The sequence below is a fragment of the Oreochromis aureus genome, linkage group 8 (genome assembly GCF_013358895.1).
Source record: "Oreochromis aureus strain Israel breed Guangdong linkage group 8, ZZ_aureus, whole genome shotgun sequence".
NCBI classification, from domain to species: domain Eukaryota; kingdom Metazoa; phylum Chordata; class Actinopteri; order Cichliformes; family Cichlidae; genus Oreochromis; species Oreochromis aureus.
The window spans coordinates 12,437,100-12,455,750 of NC_052949.1; the positions used below are offsets into that span (position 1 = coordinate 12,437,100).

The 18,651-nt window shown below is 38.8% G+C and overlaps 2 protein-coding genes across 4 annotated transcripts; one reads left to right on the forward strand and one right to left on the reverse strand.

Moving 5' to 3' along the window:
* Positions 1-553: 553 nt before the first annotated feature.
* Positions 554-9,395, reverse strand: ghitm (growth hormone inducible transmembrane protein). The gene is made up of 9 exons (XM_031749093.2): positions 9,265-9,395; positions 8,829-8,990; positions 5,577-5,679; positions 4,847-4,958; positions 4,593-4,734; positions 4,272-4,380; positions 3,871-4,059; positions 1,565-1,736; positions 554-1,448 (listed from the first exon to the last, which is right to left on the reverse strand). Exons 2-9 carry the CDS (start codon positions 8,958-8,960, stop codon positions 1,361-1,363), a joined length of 1,047 nt encoding a protein of 348 aa, XP_031604953.1. The 5' UTR covers positions 8,961-8,990; positions 9,265-9,395; the 3' UTR covers positions 554-1,360.
* Positions 9,396-10,843: 1,448 nt separating this feature from the next.
* On the forward strand, positions 10,844-16,364 carry chst3b (carbohydrate (chondroitin 6) sulfotransferase 3b). Of its 3 annotated transcripts, none has more exons than XM_039616086.1 (3): positions 10,844-11,163; positions 14,683-14,899; positions 15,059-16,364. In XM_039616086.1, the coding sequence occupies exons 2-3, from the start codon at positions 14,820-14,822 to the stop codon at positions 16,272-16,274; spliced, it is 1,296 nt and encodes a 431-aa protein (XP_039472020.1). In that variant the 5' UTR covers positions 10,844-11,163; positions 14,683-14,819; the 3' UTR covers positions 16,275-16,364. The 3 variants fall into 3 exon arrangements, with proteins under 3 accessions (XP_039472020.1, XP_039472021.1, XP_031604974.1); XM_039616087.1 differs by lacking the exon at positions 10,844-11,163 and adding an exon at positions 13,674-13,720; XM_031749114.2 differs by lacking the exon at positions 10,844-11,163 and having other exon boundaries at positions 14,367-14,899.
* The last annotated feature ends 2,287 nt before the right edge of the window (positions 16,365-18,651 follow it).

Genomic DNA, 18,651 nt, shown 5'->3' on the forward strand with positions numbered 1-18,651 from the left:
GCCTAATCTTAAGGGCTGCAAAATCTGAAACAGTCACACAGCAAAAGATCTGTCTGTGCATGTTCATGACTTTCCCCCCATATTTTTCATAACCGCATGAATTTGCATGCTGTCCAAAGGAGGGACATGTCACAGTGACAACCAAGAAACCAGAGCTGTAGAAAAACTGTTGTATTTTAACCCAAACTGTTATGAAATATGGAACATGCCATGACTCTAATTTGAATTACTGGCGTGTCAACATGATTTGCTCCAGTAACAACCTCCAGAAGTGAATGTTTTTGCCTTTTAAAATTAGAAAATATTTATCCCACGTACACACAAATTACTTCATGAGATTGGATAAAGAAAAACTGTATTCAGGGACACACACAGAAGAAAAAAAAAAAAAAAAAAAGGTGGATAGGAAATTCATGTTCAGAATGAGCAATCAACAGACTAGAGGTCATGACAATTTTACAAACTGCCATGACAGTGTGTACAGCAACTGAAGTAGAGGTACTCCTGTAGAATGTCCTTTTTCAATATCATACGCTGAAATATAAACCACATATCCATTACTTGATCATAATTTATTCATAATTACTTGATCAAAACAGTTTATTAATATGCATTATTATACTGCTATAACATAATAACGCATACACAGCACAAGTATAGTTATTTGACTGTGGGCGGTACTGCATGTCACCTAAGTTATCATTCCCAATATGTTATCCAGTGCAGACAAAATTCCAAAGAATCTCCATCAGCAACATCTTGCAAAAGACATCACGTGGACTTTTTTACTTTGTTTAAATTACTTTATTCCCCCCCCCAAAAAAAAAAAACCATTACGAACCTCTTTAACCCAATACATAAGTGTTATACCAGAGAATTTCTTCAGCAATTACATCCAGCACAGTCTGTTTATTGTACTGTGAACGTGGACCAATCTATGGTTGACATATGTGGCCTTTTGGTTGTTCTGTGACATTTTTCTGGATTTTCACTCCAAATAAAACCTGAAACACCACCAAGTGGAAATAAATAGAAAACAGAGAATAATACAAATGACTTCTGAGGGATGCAAAATTAAACTGACAGATTTAACTCATCTGTAAAGCGCCCCAGGATAAACCAGATACTTTCAAAAATCGAAGTAAGATCTGTGTTATCTTCTTTACTTTGACAGGTATCTTGTACCACACAGTGCAATCCACATCTTTACATGATTTCAAAGCATTCATGTTGATCTAGCAGTTAGATAGGATTTGTCTCTATAAGATAACATCAGTCATCTGGTTTATGCTGCTAGCAGTAAACATGACTTTCTCAGGCTCCGTGGAAGATAAAAGTGAAGCTTGAGTCATGATGGCGTTTACTTCCTCCTGCCGCCACCGCCGTTAGCTAGAATCATCACCAGCCTCATGAAAATATTCAGTGTGTCCATGTAAATCCCCATACACCTGTAAGATTAAATGAATAAATGTATCAGACCCTCACATCGGTACAAGTAGATTACCAACCATAATCTTCAAAACCAGTTATTTTTTAGTGTACTTTCATTTCTGAAGTGACTTACGCATTGATAGGGTCATATTTCTGTACGCCATAGAGTGGGTGTGTCTCTGCCTTCTTGATAACCTTCTGTGTATCATAGAGGAGGAACATACTGAACAGGACCAGGCCTCCATAGACAGCAATGGAGTAGAGCCCTGCTCCGAATGCTGAGGTGGGCGGCAGGAACATTGATCCTGAAGAAGACAAAAGAAAGTTCAAATTGAGCCTGACGAGTACAATTTCTGTGCAGCTGTCAACTAAAAGTTACAATATAGAAAACTAATAAGCAGGTAATGATATAGTTATAATACTGCACAACAACACTTACGCGAGTATGAAGCTCATGCCTGGCATTTGAAACAAACATTTGAAACTTGGAGCTGGCTGTCACAGACCTTAACTTGGGAAATTCAATTGTTAACCACCTTGCAGTTATTTATACATTTATGTTAATTCATAAATCTGTCTTAACTGCAAGGTGGATTTGAATTTTGAAATCCCTTCTGTTTTGCTTTTCTGGACAGAGACGCACACCATCCACCCCATTTTACCTAAACTTAGAGCTGGGCGATAGAACGATAACGATATGTATTGCGAAATAACTTTTTCTCGATAGAAAAATTAAACTATTGCGATAGGCCTCGTCTCTCTTGTCCTCTTAAAAAAAAAAAAAAAAAAAAGGAACAGCCAATCCAAATTAAGTAGCGCAGAGCCGAACCAATCACAGCCGCAGCGTCACGTCACGTGACTTGTTACGTACAGCACAAGTGCCAAGGCGCACATGTGTATTTGTTTGGGAAGCAGCCAGCCGGGCTGCCCAGATAATGGAGGAAATGAGTGTGCCGACTAGAGAAAAATCAACCGAGAGCGTGAGCGAAGGTTACCGAAGAAAAAACAGATGATGGTTCCAATGCCGGAGAGCTTGTCGAACGGAAGGGCCAGAGAAGTTCCGTAGTGTGAAGGTATTTCGCTATTTCAAGTCTGACAAAAACAGAGTAGCGCCGCACTGTAAATTGTGCCGAAAGCAAGTCTGGAAATACAATAAAGCGGTGCATGCTCAATCTCTGACTGAAAGCGCTAATTCGTCATTCGGCTTTTGTCAGACTAAAGTAACTGTTAAAACTGTTTGAAAAGCTAAGCTATACAACAAGGAGAGATTGAGAATTTCCTTTTAGTTCTCAGTTTATTTGATATTGACAAAAGTTAGTCAATTTTGTCTGTTCTGTTGAAACTTAAACGCTTTAGCGGCTGCCTTTTGTGTAGTTTGCAATATTTGCCTTTATTTATCTGAAACTGAAGTCTCATGTTCCTTAAGTACATCTATCCTGTTTAACTTATTATGGGAAATAAATATTTAAATCAAAACAAGCTGCTGATTATTTCACATTTTACTTGTGAGCAACGGCACATTTAAATCTTACAAATATAGTTATTTGGCTTATATCGTGATATATATCGTTATCGCCTGAAATGAAAAAAAACATATCGTGATATGAAAAAATCTTATATCGCCCAGCTCTACCCAAACTACACCGTAGGTGTACACCTTCTCTTACAAAGTATCCAATAAGAAGATACGGGGAAGACTGAAAAAGACCTTTTACAGGTAAATTTCCCAATATACATTTCACTTCACCTTTAAGTGGATGCCAACTCCACTACTGTTTAATTTGAACATAAGTGTTAACCCTGACAACACACAAACACTGTGCTATGTATTACTTTTTAGCATTTAATTACTGTACAGTATTAAAATGCATTTTTACAAAAAACTGATATCTGCTGTTATCTCATGGGAATCAAAAATCATTTGGATGAAGAAAGAAAAACTAATTTACTTATCAGATTAGGTTTTTAAGCTGTATTTATACTATTATTATGAAAATGTCAAGCTTTGTGTGGTTCCACAGGAACAAAAACACAATAAATACAAAACCTTGCATTCAATATTTTCCTTTAGTCTTAAAGCATTTAGTGAAATGATGTGCATTTACGAATTGTTTGTCATAATATAAGCACTTCAGCACAGAACCACTTTAATGCAAAAAGGACACTGCTGTTTAAATATATGTGACACCCTATAAATAGAGTGCATTACATTAGGTTGGAGATCAGACTTTCAACAATGAAAAAAAAAACAAAAAACAAACAACAACAACAACAACAACAAAAGCAGCCGCTTCCTTATACTTTCATTTCAATGAGACCACAAACTGAAACACAAAGGCAATTTTATCAGGAACCTTTTCAGCCTGAATGCTAACTAGCTTGTAATATTCATAGCTATCTATAAACAGGATTGATGAAATAAAAGTGCATTATACTAACCAAGAGAGGAGGCAAACACCACTCCAAATCCAACAGCCAATGGCCCTCCCATATTGAGGAACTTCTCACTTGGGGCACACATTGCAACAGTAGACAGACCTCCCACGATGCCTGCGGTGTACCAGGCAGCCCTCACCATCAGAGGCCCTCCCAGGAGAGTGAGGGGGGCAATCACAGCACCCATCACACCTTATCAATTATTAAAAGAAAGGTTAAAAAACAAAACATTTTTTTTAAACAAACAGCACCAAATGATATTAGTGCCATCAACTAGTGTAGTGTTGAAGCAGCTTTTTCCTCTAACCTGTTCTAAGCCTGCCTTCTAGTGTTCACCCAAGGCAACTACATACCAGAGACAACAGGGCTGAGAAATTTCTTAAAAGATATTTAAAAACACAAACCTGCATGGAGCATCCAAGCAAGATGTTTGGGCACTGGGCTGTGCTCATATGAAATGGACCTGACCAGCATGCCTGCACCAATCATAGCAGCAAAAGTTGCACCAATTGCCTGAGTGGGAACAAACAAATCATCATATTAATAAGTTCAACTGAAAAATTCAAGCACATCAGATAAACTACGGTTTAAAAATTGGTATATGACTAAACAAGCTCTGTAATATGTAATTCTAAGGTTAAAAAAATAATAATAATAATAATAATGGTGCAGTGGAGTGAAGACCATTAAAAAACAAAAAAGCAAGCAAGTATTGTAAAGCTTACCAGCCAGGATCCTCTCATCATCAGACCCATTAAAGCTGGGGTCCTACTCACAGCTACAGCTGACAGAGCCGTCAGCCCAACACTGCCTGCAAAGTACATGTAGGTAGAGTGGATCCTGTCCTTCACATACTGAGGCCAGATCCTGTACAAAGATGAAAAGAAGCCTTTAGTTTGTAGGATACCATCACTTTTCCCCTGGTCTGCATTTCAAAATAAAATTCAAGTGCTGCTGGTAAAATAAATCTGTTACTCACATTGCTTTCTCTATGGCACCAATATCATTAGCCATGCCAAGTCCATAATAGCACAGAGCTCCAAGGCCAACTGCTGCACCTCCAGCCAATATCATTCTCCCCATGCTATCAACTTCAGACACAACACAAAAATCATTTGAGATACATTTTATATTTTCACCTCAGAGGAAACAAGGTTTACTATAACAAAACCATTTCAAACCATGAGATCTCATGTTTTTCTCTAAAAATGAAGTTGCATTGCAGGATTTACATTTTAAAATACTTGTTATTTATCTAATACTGGGTTTTGAGTCCCGCCCCCAGCCAATTAATCACAGGTAAGACAGTTTTTTTTCTCACTTGAATGTCTAACATATGGTGTAAACAGTATGTGCTCCTGACAGATTTGCACTTAAGATAATGAAAGCTCTTGGTCCCCTTTCGACATTTGTTAAATCATCTATCAGGAACCTTGGGTTAACTTTTGATTCCACTATCACTTTGGATCATGTCAAATCTCTGGTTCAGTCTTGCTTTTATTACTTAAGAAACATTAAATTAAGTCATCTTTGTCTTGAAAGGTGCTATATAAATAAAATTTTACTTATTTATCCATAGAAATGAATAACAAAAAATATGTGAAAGCTTAACAGGCCACCCTTAAGTCAGTAGACAGCATAGAATTCAGGCTATATTCTAGTAGAAAATATGAAACGGTGCCAAATGAAGTATGTATCAAAGCATTTACTTTTGATGGCTGTATCAGTGGCTGGTTCAAAAGCTGCTTCCTTTAGCTGGTCTCTGGTTGTCCTTGCACGGCGAAACCCAAACCTGGCCTTTGAGGAATAACCCTGAAAGAAGAAGAAGCAGCTTTACATGAATCTTCAAATGCTGAACATGAGTTAGGGTTTCACACCCACCATGAATCAAAATTGGGGAAGCAGCAAATACCCAGTTTCAAAAAACACCATGTTTACATAACAAATTAGAGCAGTGGCAATCTGACATTTGCACTGTTTCTAGTCCAGCTGCAAGCACCAGTTCTTTGCAGTTGCACCCCTTGTGATCATTACAAACTTAGGACTAAAATTTATAAGGTGTTCTACCAATTTTATCCAAGATGAAAATTTAAGCATAGCTGCATTTTTAGTACTTTACAAAGCAATGGTTTTCAGGCATGTTTTGCCCATACGTGCATTGATCTGTACAAAACAGCATCCTAAAATTTTCTTTTTATTGTATTGGTTAATAAAGGCATTATTGACCATCTGAACCGATGGCGTGTTGCTTTGCAGTCTACTCAACTTGATTATAACTTGCCTCTACCACCTTATCAGACAGCTTCATAAAGTCCGTATTAGTCCATAAAGCTCAGTTCAAATACTATTTTGAAGGCCACGATTTTTTACAGCAGAGATGTTTACTTTCAAAGTTTTTCTTTGGCTTGATTGGCAACATTCGCAAACAACTCCCTATAAACAACGCTGACATCTGTGAAGCGGCTGAAGCCATAATATGCAAAACAATGACAACGTGGCCCAAGTGCAACCCACAATTCATATTAAAAGCACTGACTCAGGTGTCAGCATTACTGCTACAACTCAGCCACAGATGTAGGCCAGATGTCAGGTGTTCCTAAACATACAGTTTATCACAGCTGTGAGACCCAGCACATGTAATAACCCGTGCAAAAAGCCTGACTCATGACATTTGGACCACACAACATAGATTAGGCCCAAATGTGATGGCATATTTTCTACTGACATTTTTCCTTTTATTTTACTTCACTATGTATTCATTGGTGTATAGCTGAGAAATACTTGCCTGGAGGCACTCCATTTGGGAACCACTGCTACAAAGTAGGGCTGCTCGATTATGGCAAAAATGATAATCACGATTATTTTCACTGAAATTGAGATCTCGATTATTTGACGATATTTATTTAACAATAACAATGTATTGAATAATGGCTTTAAAGATTATTTTATATTATTTTTTGACAGTGTGCAAATACTGATTACAGTGCAAATGTTTGCAATATAAAAAATAAATGAAAAATGTAAACATCTATGTTTAGTGAACTTCAAAATACTGCACAATATTTGATCCACGTCTGACTCCGCGAACCCATAATGTTTCCACCAATGTTCCCTCAAATATTTCATGTGTCTGAGTGAACACACAAACTCCCTGAGCGGTCCCTTGGACCACTGTGAGCGACATCAGACGTGTGCACTTTGGTCACGCCAGCATCTATTCCATCCAAGTTACATGGTTTATTAAAATAATCAAATGACAGCATTTACATTTATGTTAGACTACTTTTAATTAACTGCTTTAGCCCACTTACAATGAAAATTTAAAAAATCCTGTTCATGACCTGTGTAGTATGTTAACACTATTGGAAGTAAAAAATAACTTGAACTCCAATTTTGAAAACACAACTTTCTTTCTTTTCTTTGTTTTCATAAAGCTCTGACTTGTATTATGAGTATGAGTCTGTGGTCTGGGAGAGAGTCTGTAACTCTCTGTCTGCAAAATACAGTATATAATGACCAATGTTGGGCAATTAATTATATAGTTACTACTTCAAAAAAGTAACTCAGTTTGGCAAACAACAAAGTTTTTTGCAGTTATTTATTTTTTTTAATGCAGCCAAGGCGTTTTTTTAAATAAACATTTCAAACTATTTACAGAACAATCAGCTGTTCTGCATTAAATTTGATGCCACACAAATTATTTGTGCCACTCCAAAAAATAATTTCTGTCCACTATGAGATAAAGGAGAACAACAGCCTGATACCTGCAGGCCTGACAACAGCAGATGGATCACTCCTGTAACACCTGTAACATTCAGTAGTCGCCTCATTGTTCTGACACACCAACAAAACTATTGACTACACTACACACTAACTACACACTAACTACACAAGATTTGCGCTAAACGTCTCAAATCTCTCACATCTCAGAACACCGCCGTCACTCCTAAAACTTACCCCCGTTTCTTAACAACTAGATGCCACTTTGCCATATCATTTTTTGATTGGTCGACACGGTACTTTTTTCGACCAATAGGAAAGGGTGGGGGGTTTTTTGGTTTTGTTTTTGCTCACAGGCTAGAGTGCTTTCGAGCGTTTTCCTTATAAAACGCCGTTTTTACCGTTTCTTCCCGCAGTAAATATAAATAACGATAGTATTCAGGAAGAAAACCAAACATTGCAGATATTTTTATCATAACTCTGGTTTTACGTGGCCTATCAACACAATTTAAAAACTGGTATAAAGTCCACACTTTTTCCGTCAATTGTTCCGTCTGTCCTGCTCACATCTTCAATGGTTGTACACGTTGTCATTAATGTGGCTTCACTGCACATCAGCCACGCCGCTTTGCTAGCTAAAACACCGGTGTCGGCACATAAGGACGCTGTCATAGCCTGTCAACCACGTTGATTGGCTGCGTATATACGAATGTGAATCGCATTATTGGCTGGACTATAGGATAAGGTGGCATCGTTCTAATCCCATACAGGAGCAGCCAGTCACTTACTGACTAACACTGCAAAACAGAATTGTTAAAGTTTTAATTTTAATTTCAATTCAGGTTAGATTTTTTTTTGTGCGCAACGCAGATTTTCTGTGCGCAGAGACCGTGCCAGCAGTGCGCAATTGCGCACGTGCGCAGCTTAGAGGGAACATTGGTTTCCACACCACTGAAGTCGTTTTACGCAGAGAGGTGCGCTCGATTTGCCACACGGAGCAGCGCAAGAGTAAAGCACGAGGGAGGTGCTAATAATCGGCTCAGTCATTTTTAATGATCGTTGAAAACCCAGATCGTAATCGAGATTAAAATTCGATTAATTGAGCAGCCCTACTACAAAGTCTGGCTAATGAAGGGTGAATGCAGCAACCACAAAAAAAGCCAAAAAAGCTCTGTGTGTGTGTGTGTGTGTGTGTGTGTGTCTGTGTGTGAGAGAGAGCCTGGCGATAAACTTTACAGTACCTGCTGGGGCCTGAGCAGGGGTGAACAGGTCTTCAGGATGGGTGACCTCAGGGCTGGGGAGCCCTGAGTGAGCACTGGTCGGAGCCCAGCAAGCGGGAGAGCCTTCAGGCACGTTAGCCTCGCCACCAACATCGTCACGATATATTACTGTCCCGTGTCACTCTAAAACACAAACACGGAGAAGAATTTTTTTTGAGAGGAATTCGTGTGACAGAAAGCTGAACTTTAAGCTAAGAGTCACAAAAACAGTGTAAAATGTGCTCTTGCACTAAAAAACGCCACAAAAATTGAGCTAGCTGACGCCGTTATATCATGCGACTAACCCTTAGCCTAACGACCGCTGGACAAACACACATTTAACTACAGACTAAATATGTCTTATCTGTTATATGGCCACAACGTTCAAAATACTAAATAGAAAGTAAATGTTACATACCGAGAGAAATGTCGTCTATCACCTTTGTAGAAACAAGTGCGCAACTTTCTGACTCAATGGTTTTGCAACCTTCCTGAAAATTCTTTACTTATGCGTCATCACTAAGCGACAGATTTGATGGGAATTGTAGTTCTAACGCAGTGATCGAACACCTTTTAAAGCATTCGGCGGATAAAGAGAAAATGATCTTAATGCGAATAAAGTACATGTAAAATTTCCCGTAAACAACCTGCGGCTGCAAGTGTTTATTCAACAACCTATCAGAGGTTAAGTCTACACAATGCTACATGGCATGACAGTGTTATATAATTTGCATTATTACATCACTGTTTTTATAAGGTTTACTACTGAGAGAGTAATAGTAAAAATGTGGTATGTTGTTTTTAACGGGTCAAAGAACAGTTAATTAAAACAATGCAATTTGTTTAGTAAATATTGTCAACAGTTCTTTAGAGGGTGGCATTTTCTGTGTTTATCTCTGATGTGCTGTAATCACACTGCTACTAAAAAAAACTGTTTATCATCTTTTCTCAGAAAAATATTTTTAAAAACTTTTTATAAACAACTGAATGCATACCTAACAACTCATTATGATGAGTACCAATCAGATTTCATCACCAATTAAACCCATCAACACCCTAAAGACCTAAAGATCAGCATTGATTAGAAGAGTCATGATCGACACTGACTTCTTGACTTCTTAATTCAAAGTCTTTATGATTTTGTTGATTTAGATATGTCATCATATCTAAAGGGTAGAGGTTTCTACATTTCGATTAATAGTTTGAGATCAGCACAAATTTAAAAATTCAATCAGTGGTTCCTCAAATGTCTGTTCTTGGTCCATTACTCTCGAATCCTCCACCTCTCTCTTAGTCCTATCATAAAGAATAATAAATAAGGAAGAAGAAAATATCCAATGCGGATGATACACATAACTGTGTGTACGTGTGTTTACGTTTATTTTTTGTAAACTTATATTCCTCAGTTTTTTTGTTTTTACTTTAATGTTACTGTAAATGTTAAGTTTTAATCTTGATATTAACCATGCTAAGTTTACATGTAATGAAATGTGTCATATAAATAAAACTGACATTAAATTGACACTTCCATACCGTTGTGTACTCAAACCACTTTTAAAAGGTCATATGTTGAAATATTACGTTATCCATGTATACAAAAACAATATCATCCTGCAAAGAAGCCATACAAAATTGCTCTTTAGGTTACTCTAGAGTAAAAATGTAAAGTAAGATTGACCCAGCCTATCTTTAACGACGCTATTATGATATCATATCATGTAAAAGAAAACCATGTTTATTTGCAGCCCACCTTGTTCTCTCTGTAACCTCTCTGTTATACTTTTCTCCACTAGGTGGAGTGCTCGCCCTTTTTGTTGCGACGACATTAAAAACTAAAAAGTAAAACCTAAAACTGACTCCCAAAAGGAACACATAGGCTATTATTTGGGTAGCATCCCTATATTTAACCTATATTGTTTACCATGTGGTTTATGTGTGCAAAGTTAGCTTTTTACTTTAAAGAAATGGTCCGTGAGGGGCCATGGCAGTGCGCCAGTGCTCCCTGAAGCTCCGCTCCTTTGGACCAAAGTTCCCCGTGTGATTCAGTGACTCGCAACTGTTGGATAGATTTGTCATTCAGATCAGCGAGCGGCTTGACCTGCAGCCCCCTCAAACATGATTTCATCTCATCTACGAGTTTTGCTCACTGAAACTAGGCCAGCCTCTCCTTTTGAATTCGATTGTTTTCTGTCATACAAGTGAAGCAGTCTTGGCAAAGTAATGGAATTAATTTCTCTCCGGAGTCGCTCTTTGAGGGAAGGCTGATCAAGTGGATGAAAAGCGGGACGCCTTCAGAGACCGCAGTTCATTTATAATGGTGGGTACAGAGAGCGGACAAGCTGTTCTTTACATATTCGCATGATATTTTAGAAACGAATAAAGAAAAACTAACACGCCATTAACACTTGGCTACAACGACATCACTCCAAGTGACTCGTGACTTTTCATTCGGTTTTTTTCTTTTTTATTAAGAAGGTATGATTTCAGTTCGTCCTTGTGACCTTTTAATGCAGCACATGATCTCCAGAGACACTGCTCCTTTAGTCTGACTTCCTCTCCCCCTCTGCATTTCTGTCTTTTAGTGTGGCGTCTTTATAAACTAACAGATAAAGTTGCCGGCAAATTAGCGCAATTTATTTACAGTAAAACATGCATGCATGTGTTTATGGCTTACAGATGTGCTGCATGACCCCCACAGCTGCTCTGAAATGACCACAATGACTCAACACACATGCATATCCCCCAGCATAATCTTAATTGCGTTTCCCCTTAATTTTACTCAGACTTTTACCCTTAAACTAAAACCAGTTAGGGCTGCCTCCATCCCTCATCTACACCTCGAATGATTTTAACAGTTTCTACAGGTTTGTAGCCCAAACTCATTTACTATTAATTCAATAAACTATTGGAAAAGTTTCTAGTTACTGAGTAAATAACTTAGAGTACAATATTTCCTCTAATGATTATAAAACTTCCCATAATGACTTAATGCAACCAAATATATACAAAAATATTTGCCACTGTAATCCCTTTATCTTTTTTTATCTATCAGAAAAATGTGTTGGACACTGCAGTGCACATTTGCAATGCAATCTCGAGCAAGATGGGTTTGGTTGGCTGGTGTTTAATTTGTCTCCACATAAGATTTACATTAAATAAGAGGCAGCTATTAAAAGCATTTGTAACAAGATGATAAATGGTGCAGTGGCGGTTTTGTTATGAGCAGATGATCAAACGTGTCATATGCCTCAGTGGTTTGTGAATATTCAAGAATGTCAGCTTCTTTTTTTCTACTTTACCCAGCAGATGCAATAGGCTGAGATAATTGGTGTACATCTAATTTACCATATAAATGACAAAACATCAGACTACTTATTTTCTTGATGAATGGTTGATGTTGAATATTTTTGTTTATTTTGAATCATATATGAGGAGAACTACACACTCAGTCCCATAGAACTATAAGTGTTACAGAAAGAGACATTTTTTGTTGCTAATCATCCACTTGTGTCTTATTTATTAAGCTAAATCATTTTTGCTATATGTCATAATTTGTTAATGCACAACAGTATCCTACGAGACTGTACACACCCAGGACACCGGGTGTTTAAGCTGCTGCCGTCTGGCAGGAGGTTCAGGCTGCTGAGGTCCCGAACAAACAGACTCAAGGACAGCTTTTACAACAGGGCAATAGCCCTAATCAATGCAAATAGCTGACCTGATTGGCTACCTGCCTGGACTTTTTTTAGGGGGAGGTAACAATGTTTAAAACAATAACAATAGTAATATTTATATTTATAACAAGGTGCAATAATAATTAATGTGCAATAATAACAGTGTGCAATACACATAACACTTATTCTTCTTTTTTATTTCTAAGTTAATATACTGTGTTGTGTTGTTTGTGTTGCGTTGTGATGTGTCATATCGTGTCGTGTTGTGTTATATGTAGTACCGACATAGGACAGTTTTTCCAATTTCATTGTACTACTGTACTATGTATGACTGTGCAATGACAATAAAGAATTATCTTATCTTATCTAACAGTATTACACAGAGTGCACAACAGCTGTACTCTAACTTTCCATGTGCTAAAGATCTGTTGGCTTGGTCAGGCATTGGGAATTCATTTGCTCACTTTAAAAACTCCCATGGGTTTGAAGACTCACCCATTTAATTTGGTGCAGTTGTCTTATCTGACCAGTTCTAGATGACTTGGAACATCCACAAGCTTAGTCACTGACCCTGTGACGTCTGAATGACCTGAGAGTTTATGTTCTGCAATCTCTACCCAAAGGGAGGTTTAAACTCACTCCATGTGTAAAGAGGCCTTTGTGGTTGTGGCATGCGGCAAGGTGGTGCAAGACAGCGCTGAGTTTTCCTTCCAGTGAAAACGTGTCTCAGTACACAGGCTGTTCACCTTTTCATTACGTGCCGTTCCACGTCAACAGTGCTCTATTGGAGCTGTAAACTTCCCATTCCCACTCAGAGAATTTCACAGGGAGTGTCTAACCATTCCCCGTGTTTAGACTGCAGTCATCTGAACTGGCTTCTGTTCTCAAACATGGCCCTGGACAGAAGTTGTAACAGGATGTGAGAAGCGGACCTCCAGGTGTGAAACACAGAAAGGCAAAGACATTAAAGAATTGAGAAAATAATGGTCATCCAACTGGGTTTCCAACAGGATTTGGCATCTTATCATAGCCTGATGCAGTTACATGAAAAGGTTGGCCTGTTACTTGTGGATCTGCTGATTAACCCCTCCCCACAACCCCCCAAAAAACAGCAGTTTGATGATGCTTTGCAAATATCCTCCAGGTGGAGGCTGCCTCATTTGCTCTTGCTGTGGTATTGACCCAACACTAGCAGACAAGGTAAGCAGGATTATGCTTAATTCTCAAGATTAGTCAGGGATCTGAGTCAAGCTGCCATTATCTTAAAAGTGAACCAATATTAATCTTTCAAGAATGTGCAAGACATTCACAAATAGGCCCCATTAAATCCACCCTTATCTTCATTTGATTACCCACCACTTGCCCTCTGCAGACTTATAAAACTACTGAATGGCCTCCAGGCTCAGAGCAAGGCAATTTATGGTTCAGTGACAAGCAGGATTTCCCCTTTCAATTCCAGGACTCTGCAGTTATACCTGTTAGCATTTGGACTTGTATCAGTCCTTGTGTAAGATATCCTCCTGGTGTTGACATGGAGGAGTAGCTGGCAATTTGGACTGTTCTGTTATCTACATCAGTGGGAGGTAAAGGATCTCACTCCAAGCCAGACAACTCTGGAGTTTTTTTGGCAAGCAGCTTGACAGCTGTGGGATTGCAGTTTAATTGACAAAATTGTCCTTGATTGCAGTCTGTACCCACATTTCTTTGTGCCCTAATAGTTGTTTATCCACTCGTTTTTGAAAGCAACTTCTACAAAGACTAACTCATAAATACAGTTTGCACCATCCCTCAGACTTGCAGTGGTGGGTGGGCATGTACCTGAAACGCACTGCTGCACTTAAAGATAACAAGTACTTCCTCACGGCAAGGACTAGCTTAAATTCCAATGGGAAACAATGTGTTATACCTTTTTATATTTTTAACGTCTTATTATAGGTGGGGGTTTTTTTAGTAAGTGACTCTCATCATAGTTTTGCAGAACACAGCGGTGCTGTATGCAACTAACAAATTCAGAAATAAAAGAGCGGAACCTCTGTGACTCAGCATCACAGTGCAATGTTAGGTTCCCCATTTACAAAAATAATGAAGTGAATGTTTTACAACAGCCTTCCTCAAATGTGCAAAATTTGTAGCTGACAGTTTGATGTTCATTTCATTTGCAGGATAAAACATTGTCTGCAACCGGGAACACAAATAACTGGATGGTTCTTTAAGAACGCAACTGGTGACTTGGCGAGATTGGCAGAAGCTATTAAGAAGCAGTCTGTAAAAGCATATCCAGGCTCAGCCACATCCAAGAATGAAGATCAAATACACTATACCCATTGTGTTTTTTATGGCACTTGTTATCATTGAGAAAGAAAACAACATTATCTCAAGGTAAGTCAATTTCAATCGTGAAAGGAGGATTGGATTTATACCAGTTTGCTCGTCTTTTCTGAGCACGAATTAAATATTAAAAAATGCTTTAGATGTCAAGGCTCTGACTTTATGTTAACCTGAAATGTAACATACGTTTGGTTTCTCTCTTGCTTTCAGGGTGTCAGATAAGCTAAAGCAGACCCCCCAAACCTCTCAACAACCCAGCAGTTTGTCCAACGTACTGCTGAAGCACAGTAGTTTCCGTCTGTCAATCAGCAAGAGGAATGTCACGCTAATGAAGCCGCGGCTGGAGGACTACAGCGAGCACCGAGGGGCATTGAGAAGGGGTAGAAAACACATTCTCCTGCTAGCCACGACTAGGACAGGCTCTTCATTCGTGGGCGAGTTTTTCAACCAGCAGGGAGACAACATGTTTTACCTGTTTGAGCCTCTGTGGCACGTGGAAAAGATGTTGACTTTGGACACTCGAGGCACCAATGCTGCAGCAGCAGCCAAAGCATACCGGGATGTGCTCCAAAAACTCTTCCTGTGTGACTTTTCTTTGCTAGAAACCTTCATCGACCCCCTTCCCGTGGACCACATCACCCCAGCCCTCTTTCGCAGGGAGTCCAGCAGCTCTCTGTGTGAGAAGTCTGTCTGCAGCCCTGTTGTCAAAGGGGTTTTTGAACGATATCGCTGTAAGACCAGACGCTGTGGTCCCCTGAACCTGACAATGGCGTCTGAGTCCTGCCTCAAGAAAGAGCACATTGCCATCAAGTCGGTACGGGTGCGCCAGCTCGAGACTCTGCGTCCTTTGGCTGAGGACCCACGTCTTGATGTAAAATTCATCCAGCTGGTTCGCGATCCCCGGGCTATTTTGGCATCACGCATGGTGGCCTTTGCAGCCAAATACAAGAACTGGAAGGAGTGGGCCGTGGGTGGAAATGTTCCTATTGACGATGACGAGGTGAAGAAGTTGAAAGGAAATTGCGACAATATCAGAATGTCTGCCGAGATCGGCCTCAGACAGCCATTTTGGCTGCGCAGGCGATACATGCTGGTGCGGTATGAGGACATTGCTCGGTTCCCCATGAAGAAAGCGACCGAGATGTACAGGTTTACTGGAATCCCATTCACTCCACAAGTGAAATCCTGGATTCTGAAGAACACCCAGGCCTCGAAGGAGACAAGCGGAGTTTACTCTACACAGAAAAACTCATCTGAACAAGTGGAGAAATGGAGGTTCAAGCTACCATTCAAGATAGCCCAAGTGGTACAGAGAGTTTGTGGACCAACAATGAAGCTTTTTGGGTACAAATTTGTGAGCAGTGAAGAAATGCTAACAGATAAATCTATCAGTCTCATTGAGGATAAAGTGTTCAGCTTTTTATAGACTTTAAAAAATGTTAACTCCAACACTTGATGCAGAAAATTTCAACTTTTCTAAAGCCTCTGTGATAAATTATTTTTATGAAGATCCTGATACAGAGTGATATATTTTCTGATAATGTCCTATTTAAAGTTTTTTACTATTTAAGACAATTTGACAAAGAAAACAGACTGTTGAGCAGAAAATACACATGAGACTTTTAACTATGAAAGCAAGAGTCTGGAGTTTTGATAAAACCTTAACATAGAACACATCTTTGTTTTTGCACTCTGCACAATTTCTTTTCCTGTCTCACACAAATGGTGCTTTCAGCTCGTCCTGCAAACCACTCCCATATTTGTTCCTTAGCAAATATAGAAAGTTATTAGGGAGAGCTTTTGAGCAACAATGAGCTGTTTCAAACACTTCCAGGAACCTCAATTAGTTATTTTTGTAAAGTAACTCCTTAGTTAGCATCATATGCTGCTCTTATGCCAAAGAACCTTGCAGAAACCGCTTTGTATAGCAATGCTCATATACTTGAGAGGAAATACCAGTGTCTTGCCAGGCAACTTCACTTTTGTGTCATTTACAGGTAATGTCCCGTGATGATTTATTTATTTTTTCCATTTGCTAAACGGTCATTATGACACAGTGTCTGAATGTGCTCCACAGGTTCTACCCCACTATGCAGGGGTGTTTTTGCACATGTATGCTGTAGTTTTTTGTACATGAAAATGTGTTCAGGAACATAAGCACCCATCCTGTAAAACGGACTGTAACAGTGCTACTTTATGTTAACATTCCAACTGCAGCTGGTTTGCAGAATCATGCAAAGTTTGTCAGGAGGTCTCTGTCGTTTGACACAAGCCTCTTGGCTGGTGGTAACAGGCCTTGACGCTGTGGCCTGTCAGGCAATTTGTTGACACAGAACCTGTTCTTTTTTTTATTTTTGAAAAGAAAAAGCTTGTTGCAATAAATCTTTACAGTTGAAAAACACTTTATTTCTGAGGAGGACACATTTTTCACATGAAAACACTCCATCCAGGAGTGTTAAAATTCAATAAATTGTCTGAAAAAGTTTTACATTCTGCTGACAGGAGCATATTGAGCACGAGCACATCCCATTTTGTCATCTTTGTCAGATATCTTTTTAAAAGAGGCTAAACAATGACAGTGTAACAGGAAGCAAATATGGCACATCACAGCCATACATACACAGATGGTGTAAAATAAAACAACACAGATGGCGTAAAATAAAACAAACACAGTAAACAGCTCTCCTGTAGAATCCCACTTCAATCAGTGTTAGCGGGGGTTTGCTTGTAGCTACATCCTGTATTTGCTTATGCAGCAACATTAATTTAGCAGAATGATGAAGGATGGACACAAGTGGACACTGAAAGATTCTTTGCAGTCTTTAAAAAAAGATCACAGTTAAATCGGTGTTTTCCAGATGGTTTCCGACAATATTCTAACATCTGAAGAGACTTTGCGTGGGTACAGTGGGCACAGTTGTTCACCATTAAAAAAATCCCCTGGACTGATTGAAACTTTGACCAGATGTTGGGGCTACATGAAAAATCATAGAAATTATGCTGATGGTGCCATGCCAGTAACTCAATGTCAGGTTGAATGTCGAGTGCATATATGGTACAGATATCTGTGGATATAAGGGACAGAACACGACAAAAATAATGAAATAAAAACACATTCTTTTTTTCCCTATCTCTTTTAATGCTTTAGCACCAAATCACACCAGCAGTCACCTCAAGGCATTTTATATTGTAAGGTAAAGACCATATAATAATAGAGAGACTCAAATGACCCCTTTTGTGTAAGTGCTTGGTGACAGTGGGAAAGAAAAACTTCCTTTTAACAGGAAAAAACCTCCAGGCAGAACCAGACTTATGGATGGGCAGTCATCTGCCGCGTCCGGTTGGGGATGATGGGAGGAATACAGAACAAATAAAATAAATACAAAAATAAATATAGAAAACACAATGATTGTTGAGACATTTTGCTGTAAAATATCTAATTCATTTAAGAGTTACTGTACAAGGGGAAAAAAAGATCCAGCATGTTTCTTCTTGTGAACTTATCTTAACATCATTAACAATATGACTATTTTCTCTTATAAATCTCAATAGAAAATGCTTTTGTCTCATTTCAGTCTCAACCCAGTTTTTATTGTTGTTGTTTTTGTCTGGCCTTTTTTTCTCTGAATCAATCAGCACTTGAGATATAAATAAGAACCAAGCAAGACTGACTTATGACACTGCGCTATATCTCAGTGATCAGATTCAAGTTAATTTGGCTTCATTCTTTCACCTTTTATTTCTTCCAATGGTTCTGTAGCAGGGTGTTACTTGAATTCCTCACAGCACTTCTAGCAATTGTC